The sequence below is a fragment of the Carcharhinus amblyrhynchos genome, chromosome 31, assembly GCF_965287045.1.
Source record: "Carcharhinus amblyrhynchos chromosome 31, sCarAmb.v2.hapA, whole genome shotgun sequence".
In the NCBI taxonomy this organism is placed as follows: Eukaryota; Metazoa; Chordata; class Chondrichthyes; order Carcharhiniformes; family Carcharhinidae; genus Carcharhinus; species Carcharhinus amblyrhynchos.
The window spans coordinates 19,511,555-19,529,386 of record NC_137354.1 but is presented as its reverse complement, the minus strand read 5'-3'; the positions used below and the strand labels follow the sequence as shown (position 1 = coordinate 19,529,386).

Genomic DNA, 17,832 nt, shown 5'->3' with positions numbered 1-17,832 from the left:
TTAGGTTGATTGGCCATGCAAAAATTGCCCCTTAGTGCCCTGAGATGTGTAGGTTAGAGGGATTAGTGGGTAAATATACAGGGATACGGGGGTAGGGCCTGGGTGGGATTGTGTTCACTGCAGACTCGATGGGCCGAAGGGCCTCTTCCTGCACTGTAGGATTTCTACGATTCTATGATGAATACATCTCAGCTTCAGCTGGGGTGGCACGGTGGTTAGCACCGCTGCCTCTTAGCATCAGGGACCCGGGTTCGAATCCCGGCTGTCTGTGTGGAGGCTGCACATTCTCCCCGTGTCTGCATGGGTTTCCTCCGGGTGCCCCGGTTTCCTCCCACACTCCAAAAGATGTGCAGGTTAGGCTGATTGGCCGTACTGAATTGCCCCTTAGCGTCAGGAGAATGTGTGGGGTTTAGGGGTTGGATGGGATTGTGATCAGTGCAGACTTGATGTGCAGCCCTGTGGGGATCCTACGATTCAATGGAATATTGTACAACTGGATTCAAGTTCCATGGAGACTTGTGTTTAAAACTCAGCTGCCTCCCCATGTTTGGTAACCCGCAGCAGAGACTGTGACCCGCACTCAGTTACTCACCTGGGGGGAGGCACAGTCGCCCCATTGATGTAAATATAACTCCCCAAAATGTCAAAGTAACAAAAGCAAAGCCCCAGAATATAATCAGGCCCAGGCGAAAGGGGTGAGTTCATCCCCTCTCTCTCCCACTCTCTTTCTCTCTCTCTCTGTTTTTCTCTTTCACCTTCCTTCTCTTGCTAAAGATTTCATCTCTCTCGCCCACCGTAACCGAGCTTCCTCCCAGGACAGTAAGAAGTCTGACAACACCAGGTTAAAGTCCAACAGGTTTATTTGGTAGCAAACACCACTAGCTTTCGGAGCGCTGTCCCTTCATCAGGTGATTGGCCATGCTAGATTGCCCCTCAGTGTCAGGGAGACGAGCAGGGAGAATATGTGGGGTTACGGGGATAGGTCCTGGCTGGGATTGTTGTTGGGGGTGAAGGCTCAATGGGCCAAATAGTCCTGTAGGGATCCTATGAGACAAGGGCTTCCAGCTCAGAGGCTGCTATATGACGACAGGGCACGAGATCTTCTCACTATCACGCAGTGTGTTAGCACTGGAACCACCGCCAACCCTAATATCACTGCCTCAATGACCTTTACAAAACCAACCCAAAGGAAGAACCGACAAAACGATGGTTGGAATGTTGAGTTTTCCCCATAAACCCAGTTTACCCAACATCCAGCTGACCCCCACCCCCGAGTGTCAGCCCTGGGGATTTTTGTGATGTTGGACCCACTAATGGATCATCCATTCAACCTGGGGCTCCGGCCAAGCCAGGGTTCCTCCTGCTCCAATCATTCCCTTCATCCCAACATCCTTCCCCATTGGATATAACCTGTTCACGGACCCTGAAACCTTATGCATTGTCCATGTCCCTGGTGGAGAAGAACGATTAAGAGATGTCAGCTACAATATGTCAAATTGTAGACAAAATCGCCAGAATCCCAGAGGACCCCTTTGAGGCGGGAGAGAAGTGACTGGAGGCGGTTTTACCTGAGGGTCACCACACCTCAGGTGAGGGGCAAGATTGAGAAGGTGGGGCATTCATGAAGCCGGTACGTGGGGTTAGATACAGAGTAAAGCTCTCTCTACACCGTCCCATCAAACACTCCCAAGACAGGTACCGCATGGGGTTAGATACAGAGTAAAGCTCCCTCTACACTGTCCCCCCATCAAACACTCCCAGGACAGGTACAGCACGGGGTTAGATACAGAGTAAAGCTCCCTCTACACTGTCCCCCATCAAACACTCCCAGGACAGGTACAGCACGGGGTTAGATACAGAGGAAAGCTCCCACGACACTGTCCCCCCATCAAACACTCCCAGGACAGGTACAGCATGGGGTTAGATACAGAGTAAAGCTCCCTCTGCATGCACGTCCCCCCATTAAACACTCCCACGACAGGTACAGCACGGGGTTAGATACAGAGTAAAGCTCCCTCTACACTGTCCTCCATCAAACACTCCCAGGACAGGTACAGCACGGGGTTAGATACAGAGTAAAGCTCCCCCTACACTGTCCCCATCAAACACTCCCAGGACAGGTACAGCATGGGGTTAGATACAGAGTAAAGCTCCCCCTACACTGTCCCCATCAAACACTCCCAGGACAGGTACAGCACGGGGTTAGATACAGAGTAAAGCTCCCCCTACACTGTCCCCATCAAACACTCCCAGGACAGGTACAGCATGGGGTTAGATACAGAGTTAAGCTCCCTCTACACTGTCCCCCATCAAACTCTCCCAGGACAGGTACAGCACGGGGTTAGATACAGAGTAAAGCTCCCTCTGCACTGTCCCCATCAAACACTCCCAGGACAGGGACAGCACGGGGTTGGGTACAAAGTAAAGCTCCCTCTACACTGTCCCCCCATCAAACACTCCCAGGACAGGTACCGCACGGGGTTAGATACAGAGTAAAGCTCCCTCTGCACTGTCCCCCCATCAAACACTCCCAGGACAGGTACAGCACGGGGTTAGATACAGAGGAAAGCTCCCTCGACACTGTCCCCCAACAAACACTCCCAGGACAGGTACAGCACGGGGTTAGATACAGAGGAAAGCTCCCACGACACTGTCCCCCCATCAAACACTCCCAGGACAGGTACAGCATGGGGTTAGATACAGGGTTAAGCTCCCTCTACACTGTCCCCATCAAACACTCCCAGGACAGGTACAGCACGGGGTTAGATACAGAGGAAAGCTCCCTCTGCACTGTCCCCCCATCAAACGCTCCCAGGACAGGTACAGCATGGGGTTAGATACAGAGGAAAGCTCCCTCGACACTGTCCCCCAACAAACACTCCCAGGACAGGTACAGCACGGGGTTAGATACAGAGGAAAGCTCCCACGACACTGTCCCCCCATCAAACACTCCCAGGACAGGTACAGCACGGGGTTAGATACAGAGTAAAGCTCCCTCTGCACTGTCCCCCCATTAAACACTCCCACGACAGGTACAGCACGGGGTTAGATACAGAGTAAAGCTCTCTCTACACTGTCCTCCATCAAACACTCCCAGGACAGGTACAGCACGGGGTTAGATACAGAGTAAAGCTCCCCCTACACTGTCCCCATCAAACACTCCCAGGACAGGTACAGCATGGGGTTAGATACAGAGTTAAGCTCCCTCTACACTGTCCCCATCAAACACTCCCAGGACAGGGACAGCACGGGGTTGGGTACAAAATAAAGCTCCCTCTACACTGTCCCCCATCAAACACTCCCAGGACAGGTACAACATGGGGTTAGATACAGAGTAAAGCTCCCTCTACACTGTCCCCATCAAACACTCCCAGGACAGGTACAGCATGGGGTTAGATACAGAGTAAAGCTCCCTTTACACTGTCCCCCCCATCAAACACTCCCAGGACAGGTACAGCACGGGGTTAGATACAGAGTAAAGCTCCCTCTACACTGTCCCCCCCATCAACACCCTCAAACCTGCCGTCCAGCTAACTGAGCTAAACCAATCTCCATAACATTATAGAATACTAAATCTATAATGCATTAAAATACATTAGCCGGGAACTAATAACCTGACTGAAGGAACTGCTTACAGCGTAATGATCCAATTAACAGTTGTTAACTAAATTAGAGCAAATTGAGACGGAATGGGGAATACAGAACACAATTCCCCTGATAGGGCTTCAATTAATTTGCTCTTTTCCTTCTGAGCACAATAACTTTCCCCCAGTTGTCAAGAAGATAGAATCATACAATCACTTCAGTGTAGAAGAGGTAATTCAGCCCATCGAGTCTGTACTGACTCTCTAACAGGGAATCTTATCCCGGCCCACTCTCCACCATATCCCCCTAACCTCACACATTTAGCATGGCCAATCCCCCTAACTTGCACATCTTTGGACTGTGGGAGGAAACCGGAGCATCCGGAGGAAACCCGTGCAGACATGGAGACAGCATGCAAACTCAGTCAGTGACCCGAGGCCGGAATTGAACCCAGGTCCCTGGCGCTGTGAGGCAGCAGTGCTAACCACTGTGCCTACCCTCTTTTATACTCTTTTCTTCTACATTCATTTGTGGGACATGGGCATCGCTGGCTGGCCAGCATTTATTGCCCATCCCTAATTGCCCCTTGAGAAGGTGGTGGTGAGCTGCCGTCTTGAATTGCTGCTGTCTACGTGCTGTGGGTTGACCCACGATACTGGTAGGGAGGGAATTCCAGGATTTTGACCCAGTGACTGTGAAGGAACGGTGTTATATTTCCAAGTCAGGGTGGTCTGAGGCCTCTTCTGCACCATAACCTGTCGATAAATGAGAGGGAGTGATCTGATCCCACACGGGTGGTGATGGCCAATGTTGAATGTTCCCTGGCATCCCCCTCTTGCTTTCCGTCTCATCACCTTGTGGTTATGTTAAACACCGGGTGACTGACTCCAGATTGACTTTAGGCCCGTAGGCGATATGGTCTTCAGACCAATATTAGATTGAAAGTTCTGACTTCCCTAACTCGCTGGCTATCAGTCTTACCTGACTCTCTGTCAGCGTGCCAGTGTTTTGCTTGTCAAAATCCTGGAATGGAGATAGGATGTCAGTCCCGTGGTATTTATAGTAGATGGACAGTTGCTTCATGAGGCTTTCGATACACCTCATGGTGTCGGGATCATTTTCAGGGATGATTTCTCCAAGGCTGCAAAGATAACAGCCCCAATCACGTACTAGTTTCAGTCGTTATATACCTTGAACACTACTTTGGGCTCAACAAGTCAAACACTGTCACTGCAACAGGAAACACATTCACTTTCCTTCGCACCCACCATCAGTGTTGAACCCACGGGCTGCGATTTTAGCAATCGTTCCGAACTTCTAAACTCCCTTTCTTATTTGGGAAAAGACTCTCTTCCCCATTCATTTCGATTGCAAAGTGAGAGCTTGCTATTTTAATACAGGATCTAACTCCAACTGGGTCCAAAATCAGTAATAAAATCCCTTAGAAATTGCACATCTTGATCAATTGAGGCCAGTGGGCTGATGAATGGCAGATAGAGTTTAATTTAGACAAATGTGAGGTGATGTATTTTGGTAGATTGAACCAGGGCAGGACTTACTCAGTTAATGGTAGGGCATTTGGGGAGAGTTACAGAACAAAGAGATCTAGGAGTACAGGTTCATAGCTCCTTGAAAGTGGAGTCACAGGTGGACAGGGTGGTGAAGGTGGTATTCAGCATGCTTGGTTTCATTGATCAGAACATTGAATACAGGAGATGGGATGTCTTGTTGAAGTTGTACAAGACATTGGTAAGGTCACACTTGGAATACTGTGTGCAATTCTGGTCACCCTCTTATAGAAAGGATATTATTAAACTAGAAAGAGTGCAGAAAAGATTTACTAGGATGCTACTGGGACTTGATGGATTGAGTTATAAGGAGAGATTGGATAGACTGGGATGTTTTTTCCCCTGGAACTTAGGGGTGACCTTATAGAGGTCTGCAAAATATTGAGGGATACAGATCAGCTAGATGGTCAATATCTTTTCCCAAAGGTAGGGAAGTCTAAAACTCGAGGGCACAGGTTTAAGGTGAGAGGGGAGAGATGCTAAAGTGTCCAGAGGGGCAGCTTTTACACACAGAGGGTGGTGAGTGTCTGGAACGAGCTGCCAGAGGTGGAGACGGGTACAATTTTGTCTATTAAAAAGGATTTAGAGAGGGTAGGATGGGTGTAGAGGGATATGGGCCAAACGCGGGCAATCGGGACGGTCTTAGTGGTTAAGAGAAAAGGGATGGCATGGACAAGTTGGGCTGAAGGGCCTGTTTCCATGCTGTAAACCTCTCTGATCATTGGCAGAAGTGGTTGCTGTCAGAATGATTGGTTCTACTCACAATGCTGGAGCTTCCACTACCTGTAGACTCGGGTCTACCTTCAAGTTATTGGCATCGAAACCTATTAATAAAATCGACATGGAATTAATGCAGGAACAATGATAACGGTGTGGGAATCTCCCGTCCCATCCGTCACGGGAATCGTAGCGGGCGAGACAGAAAGTTCGGAGGACTGTCTAAAGCTCGGGCGGGAACTTCCGGTCTCGGGGCACGAGCGGCCGGAGAATCCCGCCCACATACTGCGGATGCCGGAATCTGAAAGACAAATCGCTGGGAAAGGTTGGCTCTACTCTCTCTCTGCAGACGCTGCCAGACCCGCAGAGATTTTCCAGCGACTTTTCTTTCAGATTCCGGCATCCGCAGTATTTGGGCGGGATTCTCCGGCTGCTCATGCCCCGAGACCGGAAGTTCCCGCAGAAACAGTCTCATCTCTCTCAAACGCTATAAGTTAGCACCCTACGTGCAGGATTATGGATAAACAGATTAATATCTTTAGCTACAATAGAATAGAGGCTTCTCTCAAATCCGAACATGTCCAGTTGAGGTGGATTGGCCGTGCTAAACTGACCCTTACTGTCAGGGGGATTAGCAAGGGTAAATGCATGGGATTACGGGGATAGGGCCTGGGTGGGATTGTTGGAAGTCTCACAACAGTGGTGTTTATCCCAGTCCAACACCGGCATCTCCACAACATTGGGATTGTTGGTGCAGGCTCAATGGGCCAAATGGCCTTTTCCTGCACTATAGGATTGTATACCCCACATCAAGTGTGACTGACCAGGAGTCTCTCCCGCTCTTACCATCAGCCGCTGGCGTGTTTGAAAGGATTTACAGGTTGACACTCACCTTATGAACGCACCTTCCTTGACCATCGAGTCCTGCGGTGAGACTTAAACCACCGGCTCGGAGGCAGGGAAACGAACCCACTGCGCCACAGGGCCTCCTCAGTACCTGTATGCCTGTGCACAACAGCAATCTACCCCTGGGCTCAGTGCAGAATGGGTTTAGGCTCCATTTGCAATGGGGGGGCACCTCATTCTACCCTGTGTGTAGGAAGGGACTGACAGGTCTGGGAAAGTTTGCTATTTTTAACCTTCAGTTCGAAAGGGCAAAACTTAAACCTCTAACTTTAGGAACAGCAACTGTCTGCTGTCAAACTAGCCCGCTCAGCAATTAGTGTGCACATTTAACCTGAGTTGTATTAAAAACAGAACAAGTCCAAGTTAAAGCACACTTGTTGATTATAATTGAGCCCCACAGGTGGCACAGTGGTTAGCACCTCTGCTTCACGGGTCCTGGGTTCGATTCCCGGCTCGGGTCACTGTCTGTGTGGAGTTTGCACGTTCTCCCCGTGTCTGCGTAGGTTTCCTCCGGGTGCTCCGGTTTCCTCCCACAGTCCAAAGATGTACGGGTTAGGTTGATTGGCCGTGCTAAGAAATTGCCCCTTAGTGTCCAGGGATGTGTAGGTTAGAGGGATTAGTGGGTTTAATATGTAGGGATGTGGGGGTAGGATGGGATTGTGTTTGGTGCAGACTCGATGGGCCGAAGGGCCTCTCTCCGCACTGTAGGGGTCTATGTCCTATGTTGTATAGGAGTTAGAGGAAGCCAAGAGACTGCCGGGATGACTTTTATTTCCAGTCCTCCGTCTTTTCCAGAATTTTCCACAGTTTTATTTTGTTTGACGGTTAAAACTGCAGGTGGTGAACAATGGCTGATCGGGCGGACAAAGGGGTACGCGACTGCGCGCACCAGGGAGTCTCAAAAGGTGGGACTTTGCTTCAGCCTGCGTCTATCCCACTTTGTGGAATTCTGCCATCCCCACCCTCCCCGGCTTCCCGGCATCTTCACCCACCTTTCTCGATGACATTGCTGAAGTGTTTGTAGTTGATTGTCCCGTCACACTTGAGATCGTATTTGTTAAGCAGGGCCTCCCTCTCCGCTTGGCTGAACTGAATCCCCACGGTCTGGTCCAAGCATCGAATAAACTGAGATCCTGTAAGGAAGAGTGAAATACGTGTTAGGAGTGCTCGATGCGGAAGGAAATGGATTTTCCCCGGATTGTTACACACGGAGGGGGTTTACGGAGTGGCGTTGGTGAGGGTTCTACACCAGCTAGTGTAGCACTAAGCAACAGAGTCCAATAAACTTCAACGTCCATCCTAGCCCACGTTACTCTAGCCGCCCTCAGCCAGTTTGATCAATGCCGTTATCCTCTTGTCTTCTCTAATCCTTCTACCAGCCACTGTAACTCTGTGCTGCGTGGTGACGGTCAGCACTGCTGCCTCACCGCGCCAGGGACCCGGGTTCGATTCCCAGCTTGGGTCACTGTCTGCACGTTCTCCCCGTGTCTGCGTGGGTTTCTTCCGGGTGCTCCAGTTCCCCCCCACAGTCTGAAAGACATGCGGGTTAGGGTGCATTGGCCGTGCTAAATTCTCCCTCAGTGTAACCCAAACAGGTGCCGGAATGTGGCGACTACGGGATTTTCACAGTAACTTCATTGCAGTGTTAATGTAAGCTTTACTTATAACTAATAAATAAACGTTACTTTTTTTTTACAGACACAGGGAGCACGTGCAAACTCCACACAGACAGTGACCTGAGGCCAGAATTGAACCCGGATCCTTGGCGCTGTGAGGCAGCCCTGCTAACCACTGTGCCACCTTGGTTGGAAAACATTTGCTAAGCAAATATAGGATTTGGCATTGGTTTCCTCTGGGTGCTCCGGTTTCCTCCCACAGTCCCAAAGATGTGTAGGTTATGTGCATTGACCACTGCCCCTTTGCGTCCCAAGAGGTGCAGATTGGCCATGCTAAATGCACGAGGTTCTGAGGATAGGGCGGGGACGGAGCCTGGGTGGGATACTTTGTCAGGGGGCTGGTGGGGACTGAATGGGCCAAATGGCCTCTTTCTGCACTGTAGGGGTTCATAGAATCATAGAGTGCAGAAGGAAGCCATTCAGCCCATCAAGTCTACACTGACAACAGTCCCACCCAGGCCCTATCCCCATAAGCCCACTTATTTACCTCGCTAATCCCCCTGGAACTAAGGAGCAAACTTCCATTTGGTCCGAGGATTTTAGGCCTGGCCAGATAAGGATGGCAGATTTCCTTCCCTATAGGACATCCATGAAGCAGATGGTGTTTCCGACAATCAATGACAGTTGTCACGGTCACCGTGACTGAGATTGTTTTATAACTCCAGATTTTATCCATTGAATTTAAATTCCATCTGCAATGGTGGGATTTGAACCAAAACGCATTAGCTTGGGTGTCTGGATGACTGATTGAATGACGCTAACAGTACATCATTCTACCACCTATATCTCCATCTCCCCTCCACCGACACCAACAATTAACCCTGATAATTTTCCAGCTGGTTTTTCAGGTACAGGTTTTTGGACTTACGTGTGATATATTCTGAACGTAACTTGTCGTAATCTCCAAAATACTCTGAAATTCGGATCCTTTTTGATAAAACCTTTCTCCTAATCTTGTCCTCAATCTCCTCGACAAAAGATGCAGCCATCTCACTGAAGGAACAAAATGGACCGATTAGAACACTTCAAGAAAGAATTGGGATCTGACGTTGCACCTCAGCATGTCCCAGAGAGCTCCAAAGCCAGCTAAGTACCTTCGAACAGCCCACCACAGATAAGAATAAATTAGTGACTGTGGGGTTAGGGGTTGGGGAGGAGAGATATCTCTGGGAGGTTTCTAACATTTGACCATGAAGGCTCACAGTTTTGGGTCAAACATGGGCAAGGAAATGTCTTGCTGAAAGCCACGGTGGCAGAGTGGTTAGCACTGACACCTCACAGCGCCAAGGTTCGATCCTGGCCTTGAGTGACTGTCTGTGCGGACTCTGCACATTCTCCCCATGTCTGCGTGGGTTTCCTCCGGGTGATCCAGTTAACTCACACAGCCCAAAGATGTGCAGGCGGGGTGGATTGGCCATGCTAACTTGCCCCTTAGTGTCCAAAGATGTGCAGGTTAGATGGATTGGCCATGCTAAATTGCCCCCTGGTGTCCAAAGGTGAGCAGGTTAGGGGGATTGGCCATGCTAAATTGCCCCTTAGTGTCCAAAGATGTGCAGATTAGGTAGATTGGCCATGCTAAATTGCCCCTTAGTGTCCAAAGATGTGTGGATTAGGTGGATTGGCCATGCTAAATTGCCCCTTAGTGTCTGAAGATGTGCAGGTTATATGGATTGGCCATGCTAAATTGCCCCCTAGTGACCAAAGATGTGCAGGTTGGGTGGATTGGCCGTGCTAAATTGCCCCTTAGTGTCCAAAGATGTGCAGGTTAGGTGGATTGGCCATGCTAAATTGCCCCTTAGTGTCCAAAGATGTGTAGGTTAAGTTGATTGATGGGTAAATTTGTGGGATTGGTTGGATAGGGTAGGGGTGGTCCTCTGTAAGATGCTCTGTCGGAGACTCAGTGGGCCGAATGGTCTCTGTCTGCTTTATAGGGATTCTTTGATTCCATGAACAATCCCTCTTTCTTAGCCATTCCCCACTATCCTTTAGGGAAGAAAATTAGATATCTTGAGGCTATCAGGTCTATCTGAGACCTCAGTCTAAAACCAAAGGCTCTGTTACCCTAATACACTTAATATTCAAAACAAAACGGATGAGTTGAACTGGAAATAAATAAGCAATATCTGATAGCAGGTACAGAGAGACGGTCGCAGGATGACATTGATTGGAGCCTGAATGTTGAAGGGTATGTGACATTCCGGAAGGACAGGAATCTGGGACATGGTGGCTCTGTTAACTAATGATGGCATTAGCACAATCGTGAGGGATGGCCCAAGTTCAGGAAACCAGGATGGAGAGATGGTTTGGGTAGAGCTGAGAAACGATAAAGGCATGGAATCACTTATAGGAGTGGCGTACAAGCCTCCTAACAGTAACTGCTTGGCAGGATGGAGCATAAAGAAAGATATAATGGGAGTTTATCAGAAAGGTGTGACCATGGGGGGAGGGTTTAATACAGACTGGATAAATCAAGTTGAACTATGTGGAGAGTTCACAGAATGGATGTTCCTGGCTGTTCTGATTACTGCCTCAATTCCTGCCTACCCTCTGTAACCTGTCACCCCCTTGCTTACCAAGAATCTGTCCACCTCACCTTCAAAATATTCAAAAACTCTCTTCCACCACCTTTTGAGGAAAAAAGATATAAAAGTCTGAGGTCACGTACCAACTGACTCAAGAAAAGCTTCTTCCCTGCTGCCCTCAGACTTTTGAATGGACCAACCCTATATTGAGCTGACCTTTCCCTGTGACTCCCAATATGTGACAATAATAAATCAAATCAAATATTAAGCTGATCTTTCTCTGTGATTGTAACACTATATTTCACACGCTCTCTTTTCCTTCTTCCCTGTGTACTCTATGAATGGTATGCTTTGTCTGTACAGCACGCAAGAAACAATGCTTTTCACTGTATCCCAATACGTGACAATAATAAATCAAATCAAATATTAAGCTGATCTTTCTCTGTGACTGTAACACTACATTCTGCACTCTCTCCTTTCTTTCACCCTTATGTACTCTATGAACAGTATGCTTTGAGTGCATTGCTTGCAAGAAACAATATTTTTCACTGTATCCCAATACATGCTTCAATAATAAATCAAATCAATATTTATCTTTCTCTACACCCGAGCTATGACTATAACAGTATATTCTGCACCCTCTCCTTCCCTTCTTCCCTATGTACTCTATAAACAGTATGCTTTATCTCTATCGCACGTAAGAAACAATATTTTCACTCTATTCCAATACACGTGGCAATAATAAGTCAAATCAAATCAGTGAATTGCAGAGACACACGACCCTCTGAGAGAAAAATGGGTTGCCTTAAATTGAGCAACCCTTTATTTTTAGACGGTGACCCTCCCCCGTCCCCCCCCCCAGTTCTAGGTTCCCCCACAAGAGGGAACATTCTCTCCACACTCACCCTGCCAACATCCCGCAGATGCTGGGCGTGTTTGTGAGACGCACAAGCCACAAATGATATTTGAAACTGGAACCTCCCCCCCCGACCCCTTACCCGCTTCCTGAAGGGCATTGTGGGCCAGCAGCAGGAATGGTGACTGATTCGCACTGGTGAACAGGGTCCGAGAGTTAAGGCCTCTAATTCCTTCACATTATTGGAGATATCGCAGGTGAAAAGATCTCAGTGGACTGCACCGAGAATATTATTCCATTCCAATGAATCTTCAGCGAACATTTCCGAAGATGAAATATTAATTGGGAGTCATTGAGAAGAGGGACGTTGAGGTGCCAACTCTTCAACCTTGTCAATGGCGCTGTGTGAATTAGAATTACGGGAATGCGATCTGGGCCCATCCACCTGCCTTAGACTGCAGTAACCCTGAGGTAGAGATAGAAACACTATCCTCCAGTCCGATTACTGTAAAAGGTGTCATTCACCAGTGTCACGTTACACCTTCCTCATCACTGACAGATCCTCACATCCACCTCTGGAAGATCACAGCATTGTTACAGCACAGAAGGAGGCCATTCGGCCCATCGTGTCTGCGTTGGCTCTCCAAATGAGCATCATAGAATCTCTACAGTGCAGAAGGAGGCCATTCGGCCCATCGAGCCTGCACCGACAACAGTCTCACCCATGCCCTATCCCTGTCCCCTGTGTATTTACCCTAGCTAGTCCCCCTGGCACTAAGGGGCAATTTAGCATGGATTTGATTTATTATTGTCACAACCTAACCCGCGCATCTTTGGACTGTGGGAGGAAACCGGAGCACCTGGAGGAAACCCATGCAGACACAGGGAGAACATGCAGACTCCATACAGACAGTGACCCGAGCCAGGAATCAAACCCATGTCCCTGGTGCTGTGAGGGAGCAGTGCTAACCACTGTGCCATCGTGCCACCTCCATCATGGTTTAGTGTCAATCCCCTGCCTTTTCCCCATATCCCTAGACAAAGGACACACACTCTCTCACATGCACACTCTCACGCACACAGATGCACTCACACACTCTCTCACACGCACTCACTCACACACACTCTCAAACACATACCCTCTCCTACACACGTTCTCTCTCATACATACTCTCTCCCACACACACACACACACACACACATACACACACACACTCTCACACACACACACACACATATACACACACTCTCTCACACACACACACACACACACACACACTCTCACACTCACACAAATATAAACACTCACACACACACACACTCTCTCTCATACACACACAATGCACTCACACACCCTCTCACATACACACACTCTCCCACACTATCTCTCCCTCTCTCTATCACACACACTCTCTCTTTCACACACACTCTTTCTCTCTCACACACGCTCTCTCTCACACACGCTCTCTCTCACACACTCTCTCATTCTCACTCTCTCTCTCTCCCTTTCTCACACACACTCTCTCTCTCACATAATCTCTTTCTCCCTGTCTCTCTCTCTCTGTCTCTCTCTCTCTCTGTCTCTCTCTCTCTCTGTCTCTCTCTCTCTCTCTCTCGCTCTCTCTTTCTGTCTCTGTCTCTCTCTCTCTGTCTTTCTCTCTCTCTCTCGCTCTCTGTCTGTCTCTCCCCTCTCTCTCCCTCTGTCTCTCTCTCTCACACTCCGTCGGTATCTGTTAAAAGTTCCATGTTTGTCTTGCCGAGGGCACAGACTTGGTGTTACAGCCCCATGTGATTCAGCAACACCCAATGTGTTCCCCAGCCCACTGACCCACTTTCCAAGCAGCTTTCACACTGGAAGGAGCTTTTCTTATCCTCACTGAGCTTTCTGGCCACAGCAGAATCCTGGTTTCAGTCTTTCCGATTCACAGAAAGATCCTGATAAATAACCTTGGAAACTAACTGGAAGTCTGTCCTGTTGAATTTAATTTGATTTATTGTTGTCACATGTATTAGTATACAGTGAAAAGGACTGTTTCTTGGACATGAGTGAACCAGATGGGTTTTCACAATGTAGGAACAGAAAAATGCTGGAAAATCTCAGCAGGTCTGGCAGCATCTGTGGAGAGAGAAACAGAGTTAGTGTTTCAAGTCTGGATGAGTCAGTGTTCTAGCCAAAAGAGAGAGACTCATAGAATTCCTACAGTGCAGAAGGAGGCTATTCGGCCCATTGAGTCTGTACCAACTCAGCACACCACCCAGGCCCTATTCCCATAACCCCACATATTTACCCCACTAATCCCCCTAACCTACATAAGGGGCAATTTAGCATGGCCAATCTACCTAACCTGCACATCTTTGGACACTAAGGGGCAATTTAGCATGGCCAATCTACCTAACCTGCACATCTTTGGACACTAAGGGGCAATTTAGCATGGCCAATCCACCTAAGCTGCACATCTTTGGGCACTAAGAGACAATTTAGCATGGCCAATCTACCAAATCTACACATATTTGGACTGTGGGAGGAAACCAGAGCACCCAGAGGAAACCCACACAAACATGGGGAGAACATACAAACTCCAGACAGACAGTGACCCAATGAAGGGAAGGTCCCTGGCGCTGTGAGGCAGCAGTGCTAACCACAGTGCCACCATGTCACCCCCATCCAAATCTGCCTCCAAATCTGTTTCTCTCTCCACCGATGCTGTCAGACCTGCTGAGTTTTTAAAGCATTTTCTGTTTCTGTTTCAGATTCCGCAACAAACTACAAAGGATCAGTCCATCGCTGAAACCAGCATTCCACTTACTGACGCTGTCTGCACTTCCCGCTGCCCTGGAAAAGCAGCCAGTATAATCAAGGACCCCACATACCCCGGACATTCTCTCTTCCACCTTCTTCCCTTGGGAAAAAGATACAAAAGTCTGAGGTCACGTACCGACCGAGTCAAGAACAGCTTCTTCCCTGCTGCCATCAGACTTTTGAATGGACCTACCTCGCATTAAGTTGATCTTTCTCTGCACACTAGCTATGGCTGTAACACTACATTCCGCACCCTCTCCTTTCCTTCCCTATTTATGATATGCTTTATCTGTGTAGGATTTTCACTAATACATTCAGAACAATAAACAAATACATCAGACATTGCAGAAGGCTGGGTTTTGGGGAGTTGCTGGCTTGGGGGGGGTTTTCCTGCCCTTGTATCTATTCTCTGCCTCTGGTACATGTTCATTTTGACAGCTGCAGCAACCCTGGACTCGAGGTCAATCTCCAAACGCATACAAGTCCCTAAAATAGACCCGGCCATTTGCTGTTTCCTCTGTTTGACTGTCCGGTTCCTGACATGCTCAGATTAGGAGCAGGGAGGGAGGCCATTCAGCCCATCGAGCCTGCTCTGCTACCAGCCTCTATAACAAAGGACACAGAACAAAGAGCAGTACAGGAACAGGCCCAGGCCCTTCGGCCCATCAAGCCTGCTCTGACACCAGGGTTCTATCCCCCAATTCGCGTGGCCCCACGAGACATTTTGTTGACCGTTTCCCATGCGCAGGTTTGCCACATTTCGCTGATTCCCGTCTGTTATTTTCCTACCGGATGTGACTGAAGTGCTTTGCAGGTAAAGCGAGGGATATGGGCCAAACGCGGGCAACTGGGACTAACTTCATGGTTAAAAAAGAGGGCAGCATGGACAAGTTGGGCTGAAGGGCCTGTTTCCCTGCTGTAAACCTCTGTGAATCTATAAATGAAGTGAGGTGTGTGCTGAGTGATCAATCCTACGGCCCTTCTGAGATGCAGGAGGGTCACTCATACAGTCCACTCACCAATCTACGCTGCCCATCACCGCCCCACACCCCACAGTGTGGACTGACTATGGAATAGTCTAACAAGCCTGCCTGGGGCAATTAGGGATAGGCAACAAAAGTTGACCTTGCCAGCAATGCCCAACTCCTATGAAAGAATATTTGTAGAACAGAATCCCTATAATGGAGAAGGAGGCCATTCGGCCCGTCTGGGTTGTACTGACTCTCCAACATCTTACCCAGGCCCTAACCCCGCAAGCCCACATATTGTTACCGCTAATTCCCCTAAGCTGCACATCTCATAGAATCATAGAACCCAACAGCGCAGAAAGAGGCCCTTCGGCCCATCGAGTCTGTGCCGACCACAATCCCACCCAGGCCCTACCCCCTTATCCCTACACATTTACCCGCTAATCCCTCTAACCTAGACATCCCAGGACACTAAGGGACAATTTTAGCACGGCCAATCAACCTACCCTGCACATCTTTGGACTGTGGGAGGAAACCGGAGCACCCGGAGGAAACCCACGCAGACACGGGGAGAATGTGCAAACTCCGCACAGACAGTAACCCGAGCTGGGATTCGAACCCAGGTCCCTGAAGCTGTGATGCAGCAGTGCTAACCACCACGCCACCACGCTGCCCTTTGGACAGTAAAGGGCAACTTAGCGCAGCCAATCCGCCTACCCTGCACATCTTTGGACTGTGGGAGGAAACCGGAGCACGTGGAGGAAACCCATGCAGACACGGGGAGAATGTGCAGACTCCGCACAGACAGTGACCTGAGGCTGGACTTGAGCCCAGTCCCTGGTGCTGTGAGGCAGTGGTGCTGTATCACAACTTGGTGTGGCTCCTGATCTGTCCACCACCACAAGAAACTACCAAGAGTTATGAATGTAGTCCAGTCTATCACGCAAACCAGCCTCCCATCCATTGACTCTGTCTACACTTCCCGCTGCCCTGACAAAGCAGCTTCTTCCCTGCTGCCGTCAGACTTCTGAATGGACCTCCCTCACATTAAGTTGATCTTCCTCTACACCCTAGCTATGACGATAACACTACCTTCTGCACCCTTTCCTTTCCTTCTCTATGAACGGTATACGTTGTCTATATAGCATGCAAGAAACAATACTTTTCACTGTATACCGATATATGTGACAATAATAAATCAAATCAAAAAAATCAGGGGCAATTTACCGTGGCCAATCCACGTAACCCACACATCTTTGGACCGTGGGAGGAAACCGGAGCACCCCTAGGAAACCCGTGCAGACATGGGGAGAATGTGCAAACTCCACACAGACAGTGACCCAAGGCTGGAAGCGAACCCGGGTCCCTGGCGCTGTTTGCAAAACAAACCAAAGAAGAAAATTTCCAGAGACAGTGGTGGCCACAGAGGTTCTTTTGGACAAGGTTGCTGTCTTTTTTTGGTCCCTAGGCTCCACGTAAATGTCAGTCGAAGGGCAATAGGGTGAATAATCGGCAGATAAGGTTGACGGCGGGATGTCCCAGGTAGATTCTTCACTCAGAGAGTGGCTGGGGTTGCTGTGATGGTGGAATCGGACACTTTAGGAACTTTCAGACGGTTATTTGGATAGGCACATGGAGCAGGCCAGAATGATAGGGAGTGGGTTGGCTTGATCTTGGGATGGGACAGAGCTGGGGGGCACGACACTGAGAGCCTGCACTGTGCTGTAATGTTCCTATAATTTTTTATTTTGCTTGGAAGGGGGAACTCTTGGGGGGCAGGTGGATAAACTAAAAGGGTTGTGATAGATTCACATAGACCCCCGGGGGGGGGGGGCCTTTAAAGGCCAGCCAGCCTGCTTCTACAGCCTTGACCACAGATGAAGCTGTGTTGTGTGCTCTGTGTGTGTGTGTGTGTGTGTGTGCTTCTCCTCCCCACAAGCAGACCATCACTAAAAAGAGGTTGTTCCAGTAGGTGGTGCCTTTGCTGGTGGCAGAAGTGTGCTGACGGATTGGAATAGAACAGGACAAGAAGGAAGGTTTTTGCTTTACAGACCACCCCCCTCCTCCCCCATATTATTTGTCTTTATTTTTTTATAATATACACAGGGGGAGGAGGAGTTTGGGAAGAAGGGATTTGATATTATTTTTTTCCCCCTCCCCTTCTTTTCTTTTTTTACAAATTCTTTTTAAAGATGTCCGCAGGCTGTCAGCCAAGCCAGTGCCGAGTGATTCCC

At 48.9% G+C, this 17,832-nt stretch overlaps 2 protein-coding genes across 2 annotated transcripts in view; one reads left to right on the top strand and one right to left on the bottom strand.

Annotated features, from left to right (window-relative positions):
* LOC145360398 (uncharacterized) overlaps positions 1-8,074 on the bottom strand; it is a 46,154-nt gene extending 38,080 nt beyond the window's left edge. The window contains exons 1-4 of the mRNA XM_080215595.1: positions 7,999-8,074; positions 7,769-7,909; positions 5,917-5,977; positions 4,567-4,726 (exon numbers count right to left, since the gene is read on the bottom strand). Of these exons, the coding sequence (XP_080071721.1) occupies positions 4,567-4,726; positions 5,917-5,977; positions 7,769-7,909; positions 7,999-8,074 (438 nt within the window). The remainder of the gene's footprint in view (positions 1-4,566; positions 4,727-5,916; positions 5,978-7,768; positions 7,910-7,998) is intronic.
* Positions 8,075-17,131: 9,057 nt separating this feature from the next.
* Positions 17,132-17,832, top strand: part of LOC145360397 (paladin-like) — a 74,612-nt gene continuing 73,911 nt past the window's right edge. Inside the window, exon 1 of the mRNA XM_080215594.1 lies at positions 17,132-17,140. Coding sequence (XP_080071720.1) covers positions 17,132-17,140 — 9 coding nt within the window. The remainder of the gene's footprint in view (positions 17,141-17,832) is intronic.